The sequence below is a fragment of the Lepidochelys olivacea genome (genome assembly GCF_965140295.1).
Source record: "Lepidochelys olivacea isolate rLepOli2 genome assembly, chromosome: 1".
Lineage (NCBI taxonomy): Eukaryota > Metazoa > Chordata > Testudines > Cheloniidae > Lepidochelys > Lepidochelys olivacea.
Genome location: NC_140411.1, coordinates 27,805,644 through 27,826,191, shown reverse-complemented (window position 1 = coordinate 27,826,191; position 20,548 = coordinate 27,805,644). Strand labels below are relative to the sequence as shown.

The 20,548-nt window shown below is 41.7% G+C and overlaps 1 protein-coding gene across 1 annotated transcript in view; it reads right to left on the bottom strand.

Moving 5' to 3' along the window:
• Positions 1–20,548, bottom strand: part of FAT3 (FAT atypical cadherin 3) — a 561,724-nt gene that overhangs the window by 140,430 nt on the left and 400,746 nt on the right. Inside the window, exons 6-9 of the mRNA XM_084627262.1 lie at positions 15,354–15,668; positions 10,954–11,164; positions 10,471–10,539; positions 1,008–1,147 (exon numbers count right to left, since the gene is read on the bottom strand). Coding sequence (XP_084483388.1) covers positions 1,008–1,147; positions 10,471–10,539; positions 10,954–11,164; positions 15,354–15,668 — 735 coding nt within the window. The remainder of the gene's footprint in view (positions 1–1,007; positions 1,148–10,470; positions 10,540–10,953; positions 11,165–15,353; positions 15,669–20,548) is intronic.

Below are 20,548 nucleotides of genomic sequence, written 5' to 3'. Positions count from 1 at the left end.
CTTGAAGGTTTGAGACTTTGATCATCTTTTCAAATAAGGGCGGAGAGCTCCCAAACTACATATGAGTCATCCAAGCAAAACCAGACATTTCTGATAACGGTAAGATAAAAAAGCAAAAAATAAATCTGCCATGACATCTTTTTGCATTATAAAAAAGCAAACAACATTACAAACCTAATTTTTTTCATTTCCTCTGCAGGTCACCTTTAATCTGGGAGGCCCTGTACATTCCAATGATGTATATTTCATCCAAACACTATAAGATGCATGCTTCATGCACACTTGACTCTCATGCTGAGTTAGGAGTCAAGACACTAACTAGTCCATACCTCTCAACTGTACCTCACTTTGAGGGACATGTCTCCTTTTAGTCCCAAAGTGGTCTATGCTCCAAATAAATTCATCCCCTTACTTGTATTTTTGGAAATTACTGACATCAGAAATAAAGAAATGTAGAATTGAGATTAGACAGTCATTGACAGGAAAGGAAGGAATCCCAAAGCACAAGTTTTCTGCCTGAATAATTTGTGCCTTCCCCTCATTTTGGGTCTTTGCTACACATTATGTTCCACATTTAGGCATGGGTAGGTTGAGAGGTATGAACTGCATTTAGAAAAAAAAGAAAAAGAAACAGAAAATAATCCGCAGTATTCTACAGTAATATCCACAAAAACTGCAGAATCACTAAGATGTAAGATGAAGTCCTCTGGACCATTGTTGTATAATACAAATCTGTGCTGTCAACATCTGTGCCTAGCTCCCATCTGATATGGAAACTCTCAGTCCTGGGACAGAATCTTGGTTCAACATGAACATGAAGACCAGAAGAAGAAATGCCACTATTCTAAGTGTTAAACATTCAAATCTCTTCAAAGCAAGTGGAAACATGCTTCAAAATATTTACCAAATGCCAAATTATTTAACTTGGCTGGCACAGTTATTCTATAATATTGCACAAATTCCACAAACAAATGAAAAACTTGCGCACAAAGAATGCGATATTGTACCTGAGTGGTTGCAACATTTGTTCCATCGGTGACCTCCACAGTCATGTTATATATTGACCTCTGCTCTGCATCCAAGGGCTTTGCAATGACAATAGTGCCCACACCCTTCTCAGCGTCGAAAGAACTATCGAAATTCCCTCCTAATCATCCACAAAAACACAATTCAATTAGCTATCTCTGGAAACTTTCCATAGAAAATGTATCTGGGGTAGTTGTATCTGTTTATTGACAACCATGTTTAGGGCCTTCTTTACGCATAACCCAGTGAATTTTAGTGAAACTTTTTGTTCTAAAATAATTTATATTTCAAAGCACAGTTTTGTACACTGTAAAACAGATGTTATAAAAATGCCCTGAAAACAAAAGCTTCGACAATATATTTAAGTGAAGCATTATTAACTGAGTTTATAAAAAGATTTTAGGGGTTATAAACCCACAAGAGATGTGCCCTTGTAATTCCTGTAATGAACAAGCATAAGTTTTGGTTTAAGAAATTAATTTTAAGGGGGTTCAGTTCTGCAGATTTTAAGTCAATGGGTGCAAGGACTAGACTGGTCTTTTAAAATGAGCACGGCTTATTACATATTTGGAAAAAAATGCAAATAGAGAAATGTAATGCTAATTTCAAGGACATGTAAATATTTGTCAGCAGAGGTCAAATAATTTGTCTCTCTCAGAAATAATTAAACAGAGTTGACAGGGAAGACACCAAAAAAAAAAACCAAACTCCGAAATCAAGATAAACCTCTAAAACTTCTCTCTGCATTTTACATCAGAATTGTTCCAAATACACAATTGTCCTGCCAAACCAAATTACCTACAGCAGTGCAAAAAATATTCCAGCAGCTCATAAAGTAGGGGAAAAAAATCAACAAAAGAATAAGGGAAAGCCATAAACAACCAAAGATTAAAGGGTTACCAAGAATATTCTACCACAGCTATAGTTCATAAGTTAGAACTGCTCATTGTGCAAAAAGTAGGATTGCATTAACTGCTGCTGTGCTTCCCTCCCCACCCCGGGTGATCAGATGTCCCGATTTTATAGGGTCAGTCCCAATATTTGGGGCTTTATCTTATATAGGTGCCTATTACCCACCCCACCCCCACCCACCCCTAGTTTGCCTTCTGGTCACCCTACTCAGCTGTAAAGAGGAGTTTATTATAATTCCCACTCTGAGATTTTCTGGAGCATGAGGAGGAGGAATAAGACTAGACGGGGAGAGAACTCTTGCACTATTTTAATTAAATATTAGTATCATTCCAGGAGCTATATTTTCTAAGGGCCTGATCCTGTGAGTGCCTTTGATTCCCATTGATTTCAGGGGGTGTTTAAAATGTTTCAGGAGGTGCTTAGTTTCTCTAGGGATCAGGTCTGTAGTTGAGAGATTTCATTCCATTGCTTTTGGTTTTGCCCAGTAATTTTACTGAATGGCTGCTTTGTTATGGTGAAACCTTAACCGTTTTTGGGGGGTTTGGGGGCTACCTTTACTCCTTGCTCTCACACCCTGATACACAAACTATACCAAAAAGAATAGGGAGGGAAGCAGGCAGGGCCTCACCCTGACCTGCAACAGCTAGATGCACAGTGTGGGAGTTTGCGGCACCATCCGAAGCTATCGGGCAGTCACTGAACTCCCTCTGCACACTGGGAGATCCAGAGGAACCTGTCTCCTGCACTGCCCCCCCACCAGTGAACTGAACCTATCAAGCACAATGTGGCCTGCCACTAAAACACTGCAATTTGATCTGCTGTGATTTACAAAGAAGGGAAGCCCCCTTTCTGCATAACCAAACACTTACTGTTCCCAGTGGTTATATATACTTAACACTTTTTAATTGCTAGTGAAAGCATAATTGTCCTTGACATTTAATTAAAGTTATGGAGATACCAACTTATTTGAAAACTATAATATCATATGTTTGGAGGTATTTTTAAGTTAACCTAAAAAAGAGAGAGGTCATCTCCCAATTAATGTTTTTAATTGATTTACTTGGGAAATACTGCATGAAAAAAAAAAATCAACTCCGGGAAAAAAAATCATTTGAAGAAGCGAGTTTGCAGATGGTTGCAAGGAAACCTGGGCTGAAACGAAGCTAGCCTTGGGACAGTCTGCTCTTTTCAAAGGGAATGTTTCACACTAATAACCGTGATAAATGAAATGAAAGTCTTTAATACAAAATGCTTAATAACTATCTTAATGAGCAATCAAAAATCATATGTTATCAGCACACACTTCCAAGGAAACTCTGCCTTTAAAACTTCCAAAAAGTTAAAACTGAGAGATTAGCAAATACAAGTTTTTAAATGCCCTTTCCTTGCTTACCAAGTATAGTGTTTAGGATGAGGACAATGCAGATTGTTCAACACTGTGCCACAAATAACACCCATCTGTCATTGCTCTATGAGTCACAGACAACTTTGACTAACTCCATAATCTCGTCCTAAAATTAATAAACTTAATTCAATTGGATTAATAGTATAGGCTCTCATATAGCCTTCCAAAATTATATTCATGATATATTTCTCTCCCTCTCTCTCTTTCTCCTGTCCCTCCCACCAACCAGCAGGGGCTGGGCTGTGTTTATTTTTCATGGTTCAGTTTTGTATTAAATAGCATTACTGAGGAAAAGCTAGGTCAAAGAACTGGATCTGCATTTTCGGGTGAGGTTTGCTATCAGCCCAATCTCTATTGGGATTGAGGGCCATATTTATGGGTAGTTTGTATTTCGCATCAGCTGTGGACAACAGAGAATTTGTCACTTGATTATTTCATTTAGGGGAATGACCTATCACTCAGTCTGAGATATTTGGATTGTGCCTCTCTTCTAGCATACACACCAGAGGCAAGTCAAACTCATGTCTCAGAATTGCAGGGTTTAGCCGCACTGCAAACAATCCCTCACCAGGTGAGTGTTTCCAAAAGTGTATTGAAATGCTGACACCTTACTAGTAAATTAGCTATAAATTCTTAATTGTAACAGTGTGTACAAATGTATTCACTACATACATGGACTCCAAGAAGGCAATGATAGAAGCACCCAAAGGAATTTCCTCAAGTGGGACAGAATGGGGAACAGGTGTTTCCCAGAAACAAAATCATAACAAGGTTTTGCTTCTGGAACCTGCCTTTCCCCAGTCCGAGACTTCAGAGATGTAGAAAGCAATGCAGAAACAATACTAGGAAAGGACGGATAAAGTAAGACAGAAAGAAAAAGAATTCTTGCCTTCACTACAAATTAGTGGAATTAAATTATTTTGTGACCAGTGCTTGGACCTACTTTCTTCCAAAGGATGCTTTCATGGGATGGCTACGGAGGTGGCAGCTTTACAGATTTCCTTTGTGGTGGCTCCTCATGTTCTTGCTATGGAACGTACTTAAAGGGCTCCAATCCCCTCTGCAAGTATTTTATTCGCAGCTGTGTAAACTTCAGCGATGCAGTTTCATACATAGCTACAGAATATTTAGAAGCTTTCAAGAAGAGGAATTTAGGATGAGAGGAGACAAGCAAGGATGACATCTGCCTCAACTGTGCAATTCTATTAAGGTAAACCACTGAGGGTGGGGGAAAAGCACTCTGCTATGGTCCTGGAACAGCCGGTTTCCTGTGCCTGATCTTTCTACCTTGGCAATGGTAACAGAATGTTTTGCAACCTCTTGCATAAACCAAGAAGGTGGAAGATCTCCATGAACTCAAGGGTCAACCTAATACCCTAGAGGAGTATCCCAGTTTATTTAGGGTTTGGCCCTGGTATAAAAGATCCTGCCTACTGAGAGGACAAAGCAGACACCTATGCAACAGGCCTATGAGATCTTAGCAGCACGGGCTTCTTTGCCAACTTGGGATGAGGAAAATGATGGCTGCTTCCTCTTTTGTCTTTTGAGTCACTCTTCCTAGTATAGTACGGAGCAGGAGGAGGTGTATGGAAGCTGAATTGGGACACCTGTGAGCCAGAGCTTCCGTTCCCTTGGTGAAGACGAGATTCAGCTGCATCTCTTGACTGCTGTAAATAGAGCCGGGGGAAGGTATGCTATTTGGTATCAACTGGAATGCTTCTTGGCTTAGGGGCTATTCCCAGTTACATATCTGCTGATGGCTTAGCACAGAGGTGGGCCAACTATGGCCCGCGGGACTGTCCTACCCGGCCCTTGAGCTCCCGGCCGGGGAAGCTAGCCGCCAGCCCTTTCCCTGCCATCCCCCCTCCCCCGCAGCCTCAGCTCGCCGTGCCGCCAGCACTCTGGGCGGCGGGGCTGCGAGCTCCTGCTGGGCAGTGCAGTGGCATGGCTGGCTCCGGCCGGGCGGCGTGGCTGCCAGTCCTGCTGCTCTGAGCAGCATGGTAAGGGGGCGGGGAGTGGTCAGGGGACTGGGAACAGGGCGGGTTGGATAGGTGTGGGAGTCCCGGGGGGCCTGTCAGGGAGCAGGGGTGTGGCTAGGGGTCGGGGAAGTCAGAGGACAGGGAACGGGGGGGGGTTAGATAGGGAGTGGGGTGCTGGGGGGCAGTCAGGGGACAAGGAGCAGGGGGGGTTGGATGGGTCAGGAGATCTGATGGGGGGCAGTCAGGGGACAAGGAGCAGGGGGGGTTGGATGGGTCAGGAGATCTGATGGGGGGCAGTCAGGGGACAGGAAGTGGGAGGGGGCAGGGGCCAGGCTGTTTGGGGAGGCACAGCCTTCCCTACCCGGCCCTCCAACCCAAATGTGGCCCCCAGGTAAAAAAGTTTGCCCACCCCTGGCTTAGCCAGTCCGCTCTTGCATTCTATATCTTCTTCATGTGCATCAACTGGAAAGAAGCTAGAGAACCTTCTGCCCACCAAAGAACCTGCCTCATTCTGGCTGTTAGAACTCAAAGCTACTGGTGTCCTCTTGCTGATTTCTATATCATCTTATCTGACTGAATCAGGAAATGGCCCCTTTCTCAGGTGGCCCCTGAAGTGGAGGAGGGTCAGTCTGACGATTTTTATCTCTAGGAAGTTGGTGTTCTAGAGAGTTTGACTTTGTCCCTGATCACTTTGTGCTGTGGTTCCCCAAGCATGCTCCTTCATGGTGAGGAGCTGGCATCCACGGTCAGAAAGTAGGGATTTCGACTCTGATGGAAGAATCCTACTATCACATAGGCTTTTCATTTCAACCACAGGCCTGCCACAGATGCAGACTGGGGAAACTGCTAAACTGGAGGTGCGATTTTTGTGTAGTCTTGCATGTGGGGTGACCAAGAAGACATAGGAGCTGCATGTAAATCTGGATGGGTGAAACTCAGACACTTCTTGGAGATTAGCACCTGCACCTTGCTGAATGAGACTTTCCTGTATCTAGAAGACTGGCCACCTTCCTTGTACCTGTTTTGAAACCTAACTATGTGATCACCTGTGAGGGAATCAGGGATTTTTTTTAGCTGATCAGAGACCCATGTTCCTGAATCATGGAGAGGATCTTTTGGGTTGCTGGCTTCTTGTCATGGTGCTCTTAAAACAGTACCAGCTCAGAACAGACACATGTGACTTTCTAGACAGAATTAGCCTGGCTAATATTATCATCAAAATCTTTGTGAACACCCTTGCTGCAAAGGACAGGCTGAACGGAAGGGTTTTATAATGCTAGAGGCAATTTCCAAGGGTGAACCTGAGAAACTGCCAATTGCAGGGCCTGATGGATACGTATACTGTAGCACTTGTGAGGAAATATGATATGCTTTTTATCTTTTCTTTTGCATTTTCTTTGGTTTCCACTCTGGATTTTTTACTTTATCTTTAGAGGGAGAAATATAGAAAGTAGAAGGTGTAAGAGCCATGCGTCCCTGCTTTGCTGAGAAGTAATTTAAAATTAAAACAGGCGTGTATCCTGTAAGAGACCGTATCTTCCTCTGGGAAGGAGGGGAAAGCATGCCAGACTTCTGTGAAAATGACTCTATTACCCACTGATGTGTATGGAAGGACACTCTAGAGCTTTTCCCCTTTGAAGAGGACTGGACCAGGATAGTGGGGTTGGAGATACTCCTGAGAAATCCCTGATTGCAGAGGGTGGTGTTTGTTGTCAAGTCCCAGACATGATACTCGACAATACTGAGTTTAGTGAGGTATCTACAGGCTGAAGTGGGGGTGGATTTCTCAGCCCTTTCTCCTGATGCCCTCGGGCAGTGTGTGCCTGGTTCAGTTGCTGGGCAGGTCTCCTCACAGATGGAACAACTCTGGGTGAGCAGGGTCTCATACAGCCTGCTCTGGCATGATGTGGAGGGCAAGAGAAAAGGAGTCAGGTGAGTGCTTCTAATTCAGGGAGCAGAGCCCCAAAAGAATATTTGTCCCAAGGCGTGGGGAGGGGGGAATCTTGCTTAGTCCTGCCCCAAAGTGAGTTATAAAACCTAGGATGCTAACAGAAAAACATGGGACAGCCGAACCACTGCCCTGTATGCAGTACTGGAGGCACAATGATGGAAAGGGAATGGACAGATTCCAGGGTCCCAAGGAAGAGTCTAAACTGCCTCTGGCATTTGCAGAAAGAAAGGTACAGCCCAAATTACTCAGACTCAGGGAGAGGTCAGGATCAGAAATTTAGCTTTCTAGTTCTGGCGGATCTAAAATAAATCTATATGCTGACAAAACAGGTACCAAGTACTCTGAATTCAACTGCAGCATTCAGTTAAAACATGGTGTATTTTAGAAATATTAGTAACACAACATGCAAAGCAAGACTTCATACGTAGCACATTATCTTAGAAAGAGAAGGACACTGCAGAGATATTTTGAATTTCAGCGAAGTAACTGTTAGTAGCAAATCCAAGGCTGTGATTCTCCTGAAAAGCTGAGTATGGGGCAGAAAATAAGGTGTAGGGGGAAAAAAACCCCAAGAAATATAGTACACAGTTCTCATAGCAGATGATTCGAAAGAGGCTGGGGAATCATGTTTTTGGCAATGAAAATTGGTGCAATGTAGTTTGCATAGGAAAAAGTTTACATTATTATTAGCCAGGGATCCTGAAATTACTGGAATTTAAGCACAACGGGGTAGGAAGGTCCTGCTCTAGTTTTAAAAGTTGCCTGTCCTTTTAAAGGACATCAGGAGTAGGAGGAAGGGATGGAGAGAGACCTAATGGGAAAGTGTCAGAGGGGTTTTGTGCAACATGCTACTCAAGCAACAATCGGCACCGTGCAGCTCAGCTAATGCAGCGAAAGTAGCACACTAATTATCGTACCACTCCCACGACCAGTGCAAAGGGGTGAAAGAGACAGAGACAGAGAGAGGGCTCAGTTTACATGGGAACAAAAATAATTTCAACTGTTTTGGAGCTTCTATTCCATGAAAATGAGTTTCTTATCAAACAGTGATTAAATATAACAAAAACTGAGAAAATGGGCTCTTTTGTTCAGGGCCTTCACAAAGAAGTGCTGTGGGCTCTGTGTGACCTGACAGATAAATTCAATACATGCTGAAAACAGAAACTGGGTTTGACTTTTCAACCATTATTGATTAGAAGGGCCCAAATAGAAGGCAGCCTCCTATGTGAGGAGGTGAACTCCAAATTAAACAAACAGGCAAGTAGATATCAGAAAAAAATAATGAAGGGAAACGATTACACTGGGAGATTCTGGTCCTTATTTATTTTATGAAGCCAATAAACTTAAAGGTTGAACTCGAAACTCTGGGTTAAATCAGGCACTTGCATAAGCATGCAGGGCTTCCATTGACTTTACTGTGGGATGTTCATGGAGATGCAAGTGCAAAATTCAGATCAGGGCAAGGTTGCTGCCATCTTCTAGCGTGGCTCACAAACAGCTGTCTGGAGCCATCAGTCCCTCCCAGCTTCCCGTACGGTAACTGACACTGATTAGAAGCAGCTAAATTAATCTAAACATAAATACTAGACTGTAAGCTCTTTGTGGCAGGGACCATATTTTTGTTCTTTGTTTGCACACCACCAAGCACACTGGGGTCCTGGTTCATGCCTGCTGCTACCAGGCACTACTGCAGTAGAAATACTACGTCTAATAAAGTAGATGGCCACAGGCGCAGACGAGGGAATTGACCCTGCAGTGTACTGAGAGGTGCCAAGTGCCCAGAATACCTATTAAAGTCAATGGAAATTAGGCGCTCAACACCTCTTGGTACTGGCTAACATCAAACTCTAGAGCCTTTATGGACAATGTTAGTTGGTTTTTGTTTGTTTTTTTTGGGGGGGGGGAACAAACTAAAACCTATTTTAAAAAGTATTTAAGCTATTCTAGCTGTAAGTACTGTATTAAATTACCAACTACGGGCTCTAATTACCATGCACGCTCTTCATCAGCCATCTCTTTGGGGGGGCAAACATGTTGAGCATCATTACTAGGAGGTGCTGGAACAGGAATAATTACAATGATGCGTAAGAATGTAGTTGGAAAGCAGCAGCCTTCTCTCAGACTTAAAGTTGAGAGCATTATAATGAGAGTGGTGGGATTCACTGAGCAAAAGACAAAACAGGATGAAGGGCAGAGAAGTCCAACAAGAAGTTCGAGTTCAAAAAGTGACAAAGTCAATGTGGGGGGGAGAGGGGCCTCCCATGGGAGGATAGTTAGGGCCAGCAAGAGGAAGGGAATGTAAACGTGATGCTAATATAAACTGCTCAGACTGTGCTAAAACTATCGAAGAATGCAAGGGAAGACATTAGGAGACGTGTTTTGCTCTTCTCAAAGGGCTAACGGGAACCCAAGAGCGCGACAGCACTAGGTTTAGTTTTAATGATGTTTGGCATCTCAGAAACCCAGCTACAGATACAAGAGGAAACACAACAGTTTTCCTTCCTGATCTGCACAAATTAAGGACAGAAAGGTTACAGAGCTGTTAAGTGAGTTGCCCAAAGCCACACAAATAAATCAGTGGCAGAGCTGGGAACAGACCTCAGGAATGCTGACTCTTACTTAGTTCCCTGTTCCAGCTGCTAAGCAATACTCCTTCTTCCCTCTTTTTCTGATATCCACAGACCTACTGCATTTGCCTTTGCATTTAAAATACCACCACTGTCATGCCCTCTCCTGCCTTTTACCAACCATGCTTGCTCTCCTTTTCCCCACCTTTATAAGCAAAGTTATGGAAGGCAAATTAGGCAATTTTGTGCTTGAAATCTCACATCTAAACTGATTTCACTTTGTCAGCTTGCATTCAAGTGGATCATTTTGGTGGCTCCACTTGCAACCCACATGCTGATGCTGCTCATGCCTAATTTTTTTTTTTTTCATTTCCCATTTTAAACGGACAGCATTGAACTGTAAAACCTTTGAATTTTTTTTGGTTAAATTGTGAAAATCTGTGAATAAAGGGCTAATAATTGGATATGATAAAATCTGTCATAGAAAAGAATGTATCCAGTCCATCCTGTCAAAGGCACTTATGAAAGGTGTCATATAATTTGCTTCAAAGAACTTGTAAAAAAAGAAAAGAAAAAAAAAAGGCAGCTTGGATAGTTGTACTTTAGCAAATGTGTTTGCACTAAGGGTACCTTCTGTTGAACAGTTCTGCCCACAAGCTGTCTGTAGAATATAGAACATCTCTCGAGCATGCTTGCCACCTTGAAGCAGGGCAGTCGGAAGCAGAAAAAAAAGAACAGAATGCAGAAAAAAAGGTGAAGAAAAGAGAGAAATGAGGGACAGCAAGTCTAAGTACCATAAATACATTTAGAAATGAGATTAGCAAAGTATGACAATAGAATTCAAATGACAGACAACATCAAGATTGCAGTAAATAACATACTATGAAAAAAAAAACAATCCAGCCATACAGCGCTTTCTTTTCAGCTTAGCTAAGGAGTCATAACAAAAGCATGATTATTATTATTATTATATTATTAAATTAGGCATTTTCATTTCAGCATGTCACATTTTTAATTTGGGTAATAATTCACTGTTAGTTTTCTCACTCTCAAAACCACACATCCTGAGATGTTTTTCTTGATACCTATTCACAGCACTGAGTTCAAACTTACCGACTACATCAAACCACAAAGGTATGTTAGCGGGTTGCACAGAGACCACTCCCACAATTTCCGTCACTTTATCGCTTTCCATGACAGTGAAGTTGTAGAAGGGTTCATCAAAAGTGAGTGATACAGGTGAGGGTACGGGTTTCTTAATCCACTCAATATGGAGGCGTGCAGTTGAAGACTTCTGGGGTCGTCCATTGTCCACTGCTTTTATCTGTTACGCATAGAGAGAACACATATGGTGCCTTAACATGCTGCTCTGTCAATGCATCTTGAGTATACTCCTGCCACCAGAGTAAAGTTGGGTTTATTTTTGTGGAAATTTTCAACAAAAATGAAAATTCATTTTTTGTCAAAATTTTTCATGTAAAAGTTTGATCTTTCAGTGAAAATCAAAATGTTCTGATTTGGAAATGCCGCTGGCCTCATGGGAGTTGTATTCTGAGGACCTCATGCTCCCTTTTGGTCCAGGCTCCCTGGCTGGACTACAACCCCCAGCATGCACCACAGTTATTCCTCCTGGTGAGGGAGGTGGTTGCATCACGAGAGCCCCTGATCATGGTGAGTCATGGGGAACATAGCCCAGCCAGGGAGGACAATGGGGACATGAGGAAACTGAACTACAACCCTTCATGAGGAACTGTGACAAGATATCTGGCTCAAAATATTTCAGTTTTCAGCCTAAATATGTAAGTTTTCCATAGTGTCATAGGGTTACGGTCTGAAGGGACCTCCTGTGTATCTAAGGCCAATAAATTTCACCCCAAATCAAAAATTTCTACAGATACTTTTCACTTGGTAAAATCTCTTTTAGTTGAAAACTCAATTTTGCACTATTTTTTTTTAACTAAGTAACTAACTTAGTTGCATCCGACGAAGTGGGTATTCACCCACGAAAGCTCACTCTCCAATATGTCTGTTAGTCTATAAGGTGCCACAGGACTCTTTGCCGCTTTAACTAACTAAAGTGACATGCCCAATACCTGAGATACAATTTAAGTCTAAAGGGATTGTTACTGCTTCTTGGTCTTCTCTGCAGTTCTGAGACAGCGAGGAGAACTTGATAAAATAAAATTATGTCAGGGGTTTGAAGCAATCCTTGCTATGCGGAAGTGATACAAACCACTACAACTGGCACTGTCAAATAACACCATCAATATTGTAGGGATGCGTGAACTCACAAAACAAATATTGAATACAGAGGGCTTTCAGCATGGTAGATGCTGATGATGACTTCAATATCCTATATAGGCTTTTTTCACCCATAGCTTAACTCCATAGATTTTACAACTGCCGCAGTTTTTGTGAGATACTGGGCATAAATATTTTGTCATTCAAACAGGGGAAAATAGCAAGATGGCATTCACACTAGTGAGATGCAGAGGTCTATATCTGCTTGCCATGCCAGTACTAAAAAGATCTGCTACAAGCAACAGACAAGTAAGAATCTCAGCTTTCTAACAGTACATGTCAGATGTTTCTAGTCAAATAATTCACATTTTTAACCTGGTTTCAGAGTAACAGCCGTGTTAGTCTGTATTCGCAAAAAGAGAAGGAGTACTTGTGGCACCTTAGAGACTAACCAATTTATCTGAGCATAAGCTTTCGTGAGCTACAGCTCACTTCATAACTTGTTATTGGTGCCTGTGTCTACCAGTGCTTTATTGATACTGGTCCAGAATTGGACTAGTGTTATTTTCATTATCTTCTCTAGAAGCCTTTTCTAAAATGTAATAGGCTTTCGCTGTCAGGAAATTTGACCTGCGTTCTATTCCTGCCTTTGCTACTAAGCTGCTGGGTGACCTTTGGGAAGTCACTTCACAACTGTATGCCTCATTTTCCACATTTGTAAAATGGAGATAATGATATTTACCTTTGCACGTTGAGACCTGCTGATGAGAAGCATTATATAAGAGGTAAGTATTATTATTAATAATCTTCCCAAAATTTCCCTTAATTTCACCCCATTACTCCTATTTCCAGTCTAAATAATTTCTATATCTTATGTTCACACTGTTGTTATTATTTTCATCATTATTTGTATTACCAGAGTCCTACTCGGAGATTCCAACTGAGACAGCAGACCTACTTTGGCAGGTACTGTACAAACACAAATATGATCCATGACATGACACATATGTGGACCAATGGCCTTTTTTGCTATCGCACTTGGACTGCAAAACTATTAACTTTTCAGTATGCTATATCCTTCAGTCTCTTACAGTACTATGTTTTGGATTATTTCAACCCATTTTCCAAAATGATTACTTTCTTCCTGTGTTTCAGTTTCTCTAGATCTATTTATGTTGCTTCTCTGCCCTCAGTGTTCACAATTCCTCCCGAATTAGTATTAATTCTTCTTATTATTTATGTTATACTATCAATGTGCCTGGTGCATGATAAGCGTGATCCTTGCCTGGAATAGTTTACAATCTAGGGGCTTGTCTATACCAAGAGTTAGTGCATGGCAAGCTGGGGTGTAAATCTACAGCAGTCTAGCCTGCTATGTGCTAACTGGCTGCATGGACCTTCTGGCCATGTGCTAAAAGTTCCATAGTTCACTTTGATCTACCGCTGTTTCAGCATGCAGTAGGTCAAAACATACTGCAGAACTTTTAGTGAGAGGCAGCAGGGTTCACATGGTGACTTACTGTGCAGCATCCTATAGGGCTAGCCCACTGATTTACAGTGCAGCTTACAGCACAGTAACTGTCCAGATAGACAAGCCCTATGTGTACAAAAAGACATGGGATGACAAACATCTGGGTAAGAGAAGGGAGGATGGGGGTTACAAATACCATTTCATGTGGGTGCGTTGGTCAGTTATGTAAACATCTGGAGAGTCTGGCTAGTTTTTCTTTATTTTAGTGTGTTTTTGAGTTACACACTATAGGAGATATTTATAAATATATATCACTATACCATGAACTAATGTGATTAACACACTTTTAAAAAGGCTGGAAGTATTTGCCTGAAACACCTTATCCTGTTAGCCAGTGTTGATCTTGCTGGGAAATAGATAAAGGGGGTCTGGTGAACTATAGCAGATGGTTTGTTACTCTACTTGGATTTAAGAGGGATGGACTCTTTAGAGAGAGAGGAACAAGGCTGTATCCTGAGCAGTCCTGGGGTAGATTCCAAGTTGGAACTCGGCCTGGGGAGAAGACTTGAGCTGAACTTTACATTACAGTATTTTATTAATAAAGCCAACTGCCAGGAAGTGAGAGACCTGGCTCACAGTGTGAGATCTGAAAGGCAACTGGTCAGAGTACTGTTTACGCTGACACCTAGATCCCTGATGAAGATGTGAAATAAGACAGGATGAAACATCCATCGATGTGGCACACTACTAGACACCTACGCCCACTCAATACTTTGCTGTTTATCATTAGACTTTGTTTAAGTGCCTACCACCAATCGTTTTCAATCACACAAGAATGTTTCAATACATATGGATTTCTGGAGTTCATATGCCCCTAAATTTGATTCTATCAAAAAATACCACACATCTCTTGTCTCTCTCAGGCCTGGTCTGCACACAGTTTTTGTGTCCCATAACTATTTTGGTTAAGGCAGTGATTATTTTTTTTACTGAAATAGTTATTCCAGTGCAACCCCTAGTGTGGGTGAAGTTACACCAGTGTAAAAGTGCTTTATATCAGTATAGATTATTCCACTTCACTTACAAGCATAAGCCCAGGGCCAAACAGAGAGTGGGGGCCAGGAGGGCCATTTGGCCTGGGCCTCAAGCTCAAAGGGGGCCTCAAATTTAAACACTTGATATAGATTTTTCCTCAATAATTAGTGCATTTGCACAGAAAAAGGCTAGAAAAGAATTTGTTAAATAAAAAAAAATTCAAATTATGTCTCACTTTTTTTGGTGCCTTATTTTGTTTTCATGTGTCGTCATTTTTTATTTTTATCATGGCTAGGGGCCTCAAAAGCCGGAAGTGGCCCGGGCCTCTCTGGATCTCTGAGAGGGCCTGCATAAGTCATGCTAGTATAATTACTTTTATACCGATATAACTGCCTCCACACTAAGGGAGTTGTATTGTTTTAACTGAAGTGGTAGAGTTGCAGCAGTACAACTATTGTGTGCATAGACAAGCCCTCGGTCTACATTTTTTCCCTGTGCATTGGAAAGACAACTGATGTTTTGAAGATCGACCATTTGAACAACCTGAGAAGAACCCATTATGTGCTATAGCATGAAAATATTCAGGGTAAAAAGAGCTTTTTCTTTATCTATAGTTATGTATGAAGACTGGATTTCTTAATGGGTTAAGGGTTTACATATAACTCCTAAATTAGGGAAAACTATGTGATATTATTTATACTAACTTTAAAAAAATATTCTTGAAACATCAAATGGTGTGTGCTTATTCTGGTTAATGAATCCTTACTGTTAAGATGTCATAATTCCCTGCTGTGAATTGCTTTCTGGAAGAAACCATCCCAGTTTTAGGGTCAATAAAAAATTTCCCATCATCATTTCCATCCACGATGCTGTAGGAAATTTCTGCATTCGGTCCTTCATCTTTGTCAAATGCAAAAGCTCTGTAGATTGGCTCCCCTCTTTTCTTGCGGTCTCTCTCAGGCAACTTGATCTGATAGACTTTCTCTGGAAACTGAGGCTTGTTATCATTTTCATCCAGAACTTGAACCACCACCCAAACAGTAGATTGCTTGGGAGAGACGCCTCCATCTGTGACCGTCACCTGGATCAAAATATATATTTTTATATATATATATATATATGAAGAATTATGGAATCTAAATCTAATGAAACTTTGTAAATGGGCGGAATGAGCCACATGGAAAAATAACTCTTTGGTAGTCAGCAAGGTCTTCCCTTTAAGGAATAATGTTTATAACAAGAAATCTAACAAGTTCATATAAGCAAAAAGAGAGAACACAGAAAAATCTCCAGCTGGGGGTTCAGCTCAGAACCTACAGCCCCAGGTGTAGAAATCTATTACTTTTTCCAAAACACATTCTCCTGCCTCTCTCTCTCAAACAGCCCCTGAGCAGTGATGCCAAAAGAGATGGAAACGGAATTGGAAATAACCACTTGCTCACCAGGGGATCATGTGGTACCTTTGCACCACTGCATTTTTAAAAAAATTTTTTTAGAAGTTTCCTGATTCATACATGGAAGAAGAGATGTGATTTCTTTATAGCACTGATGACAAATTTAACACATTTCTTCTTAAATTCTGAAAGGATGGCTGTCATTTTTTCATTCATTACCCAGAATCTGACAGCTCATTAATCCCATGATTTGTATGGCTGCAGTGGAAACAGAGATACATATATCAACAGAACAGAACCAGAGACATGCTTAGTAAAAATTCCTGGTGCATTGTGTAAACTATACAGCGAGCTGACAGTAATAAATAAGCACTGCAATCTGAGGGAAAAAATAGTTAATTAGGAAGTTGGCAGAGACTTAAAACAGAATTTACTAATAATTTTAATTATGAAATATTGTGAAAATGCGATGATCCAAAATCAGCAAGAACTTGAGAGACTCAGTAATACTCTTCAAAAAAAAAAAAATCAATCAATATACATTTCAAGCTTTCCCCCCATCTTTCAAGTACAATTTTAACAAGTTAAGCAATAAGTCAGAAAGAGACTTCTGCTTGCATGAAAGAAGCTTGGATTCGCTTTCAATTAAATTTGCTAACGTGCCAATTCCCACAGTAGCAATTTTGGATGGCGGTCAGCCAAAAATATTACATACTTTCTAGTCTGGCTGGGCTGACCATTGACAGCGACAGCTCTGCTGGTTAACTGCTCAGTGGGTTATTTTTGTCTAAATGTCTCTTTATTTCCTCCTTACAAAACGAAGTCCCATCTCCCAATCCGCAAAGAAAGCTAAATGGTTCTGGAAATCTTATCCCCTGGCATTGTTCACTCCCTGCAATTAGAAACTGTGATTTAGAGTAAATGCTAAAGTGGTCTTGCTATCAGCAGCAGAAGTACAGCATTTTCTAGGAAGGAGTCAAGCTGTTTTTTCCCCCTGGCCTGTTTTTAACCACACTTTTTAAAACTAAAACCATGGAAAGTGCTGGACTGACAGCTGTGGAGACTCAACCCCTCTCTTTACAGACAAGAACTGTTATGGCAGCAGGCACCAGCAATGTAAGATTGCCCACATCATCCAATCACTCATCTGGGACGAGGGACCTGCTCTAGGAGTGCATCAGCCTTGGGTGTCTCTCTTGAGAGACTGTCAACCTGGGTGCCAATTAGTACTGGTTGGGATTGCAGTCTCGTGATGCGCACACTTGTCTGCTGAGAACTGGACTGAGACCAGCATTGTATTTCTCACAAGCCACTAAACCACCATCTGTCAGTACTGGAGCAACTGGCAACCTAGAGATGAAAGACTCATTGCTCACTGCCGATGAGCTCAGTCAAACAGTTCCTTGTCACTGCACTTTTAAAAATATTATTTATCATTTTTAAAAGGCTGCATGAGTGGTAGCTGATCTGCCTCTCCCATCTTGTGAAGTTAACACCTCTGGAAGTAGCAGTTGCTTCACTCAATAAACCCATGAATGCTAGATCATTTGTAAACAGAAAGCACTACCTCCAATCTATCACTAGCATAAAAAAGTAAGAAAAAATCTACCACCTTTAAGGATGATCCCACCGCACCTTTGCTTTTTGCTGCAGAGCAAGACAGGCAGTCAGCAGGAGCACAAGTTAAAGAAATCCTATTCCAGGACTTCTGCTTATAATAGAGATAAAATAATCAATAATACTGGCAGTACAGCAAGGATGTAGCATACCAAAATAAAATAAGCCATGCTAATTTCAACACCAATCAAAATACAATGCAATGCTGTTTATTATTTCTATAATGTCCCTAATACACAGAAAATGCCAGTGTGAGAGGGAAAATACTGGTGTTTGCATAATGAAATATGACACTATTACCAGGGAAAGATACATCTTCCAAACTCCCAGAGGAACACTGTGAACAATGGAGAATAGAAATAAAAATATTATAGGTGGGGCTGATAGCACAGCCACTTTAAGATCACCTGATACTTCTATTATTAGATCCTGTTTTCACTGCTTATGACTTTGCCAAACTTTAATTGTTTGGGCTGAAGTTTTCCATTTCAGGTGTCTGCCTCAATTTGGGGCGGTTGTTGTTGCTGTATTTATTTATTTATTTATTGAAGATTTCAGCCAAAATGGCCCAGCACTTTCTGAGAATCATAGAATATCAGGGTTGGAAGGGACCTCAGGAGGTCATCTAGTCCAACCCCCTGCTCAAAGCAGGACCTAATCCCCAACTAAATCATCCCAGCCAGGGCTTTGTCAAACCTGACCTTAGAAACCTCTAAGGAAGGAGATTCCACCACCTCCCCGTTCCACTGTTTCACAACCCTCTTACTGAAAAAGTTTTTCCTAATATCCAACCTAAACCTCCCCCACTGCAACTTGAGACCATTACTCCTTGATCTATCATCTGGTACCACTGAGAACAGTCTAGAGCCATCCTCTTTGGAACCCCCTTTCAGGTAGTTGCAAGCAGCTATCAAATCCCCCCTCATTCTTCTCTTCTAGAGACTAAATAATCCCAGTTCCCTCAGCCTCTTCTCATAATTCCTGTGCTCCAGCCCCCTAATCATTTTTGTTGCCCTCCGCTGGACTCTTTCCAATTTTTCCACATCCTTCTTTAGTGTGGGGCCCAAAACTGGACACCATACTCCAGATGAGGCCTCACCAATGCCGAATAGAGGGGAATGATCACGTCCCTCAATCTGCTGGAATGCTCCTACTTATACAGCCCAAAATGCTGTTAGCCTTCTTGGCAACAAGGGCACGCTGTTGACTCATATCCAGCTTCTTGTTGACTATAACCCCTAGGTCCTTTTCTGCAGAACTGCTGCCTAGCCACTCGGTCCCTAATCTGTAGCAGTACATGGGATTCTTCCGTCCTAAGTACAGGACTCTGCACTTTGTCTTTGTTGAACCTCATCAGATTTTTTTTGGCCCAATCCTCTAATTTGTCTTGGTCCCTCTGTATCCTATCCCTACCCTCCAGCGTTTTATGTAGAACAAGGCTAGGGGAAAATATGTTGTTTTGCCCACGTGAAAAAATTCTGGGGACTTTTTCTGAGAGATGCTCTGGTGCCCCAGGCTTTGGAGCAGGGATGTGACATTTGGCAGAGGGGCAGCCTTTGCATCAGGGATGGGCCTTTTGCTGGCCACATGAAAATCCACCCGAATTCGGCCAAGTTTATTAGTCTCTGAAAATCAAATCTTGCACATGCTCAGTAGAGACTTCGATTTTCGCAGCTAAATACCCGGGCAGCTTGGGGCTGAACGTGACTTTTCCTGTAACTGCAGCAGGCTGTGACAGGGGTCAAGGCACCTGAACTGAGCGCAAATCTCTCCTCTACTCTCAATACCCCCGATGCCTGGGCAACCTTATTTTGCCCACCTTGTGCATATGTATTACCATGTACTCTTTAAATTGCATGATCATATCCTATTTTTCCATGGGATCACTGGCACCATTCATCACATAGGATGGGCCTTCTCTGAAGGTGGATCAGGGCTGTGTAATGAAGTTCGTTTGTAGGACTCCGACTCCTTCGTTGCAGAAGTTGGAAGGTCTGTAGTGAGTGAGGCAGGGGATTGCAGGAGGACGACAAAAAACATGGTTAAAGCAGTTGAATGCTGGCCTGGAGAACTGGATTCTATCTCTGCCTCTGCCACTGGGTTCCCACGTGATGCTCGGCAGGTCACTTAATCCAAACTTTTTATAAATGGTAATTAATTGTGTGCTCCTCATTTTCTGGGTGACTGACTAGAGACCCTGGGGACTGATCTGCAGAAGCACTGAGCCACTGAAGTCAATAGGAGCTGTGCTTTGAACATGTAAAGTGCTATATCATCAGGATCTATGCATTTCCTTTTGACTTTAATCTCTCTGTGCCTCAGTTCCTCTCTGCAAAATGGGGATGATAATACTCCCTCATCTCACAGAGGTATTGTAAAAATAAATTCATTAATATTTGTGAAGAACTCAGGTTATATAATGATAAGCCCCTCCAGAAAGACCATGAGGAAATAAGTGAGTCTGTCTTCAGAACAGGGTTTGAGTAGCCTGCAATAAACAAGGCATGGGGCCACACATTGAACAATAAGGAGAGAACAAAGTGCTGAATAGCTGCTTGTTATGCTCCAGTCTGCACTGAACTAGACAGGGGTCTTGAGGGAAAAATAATGTGAATAAGATTACGTATTCTAAGGCTGTCAGAAATGCATATGCAAAAGGGGGTCGAATGCTGGCATTTTCTAACTTTTCAGAGCTTGACTTTGCAACCTGCTAATGTTCTTTTAATGTTTTTTTGTGTACACAGACAGATCTAGACACAGATGAAGGTGCCCTTTTACCAGACAGCAGTGATTTTGGGGCCAATTCTGTTTTGGAGTTGATACAGGATCCAAGTTTTTCCTCTCATTCCCTTTTTGCTTTTTTTTTTTTTTTTTAATTAAAAAGTGAATTTTCTAGTTCCTTAAATTTACAAAACTAGCTTCTCCTATTAGGAAGGCATTGGTTCAAGCT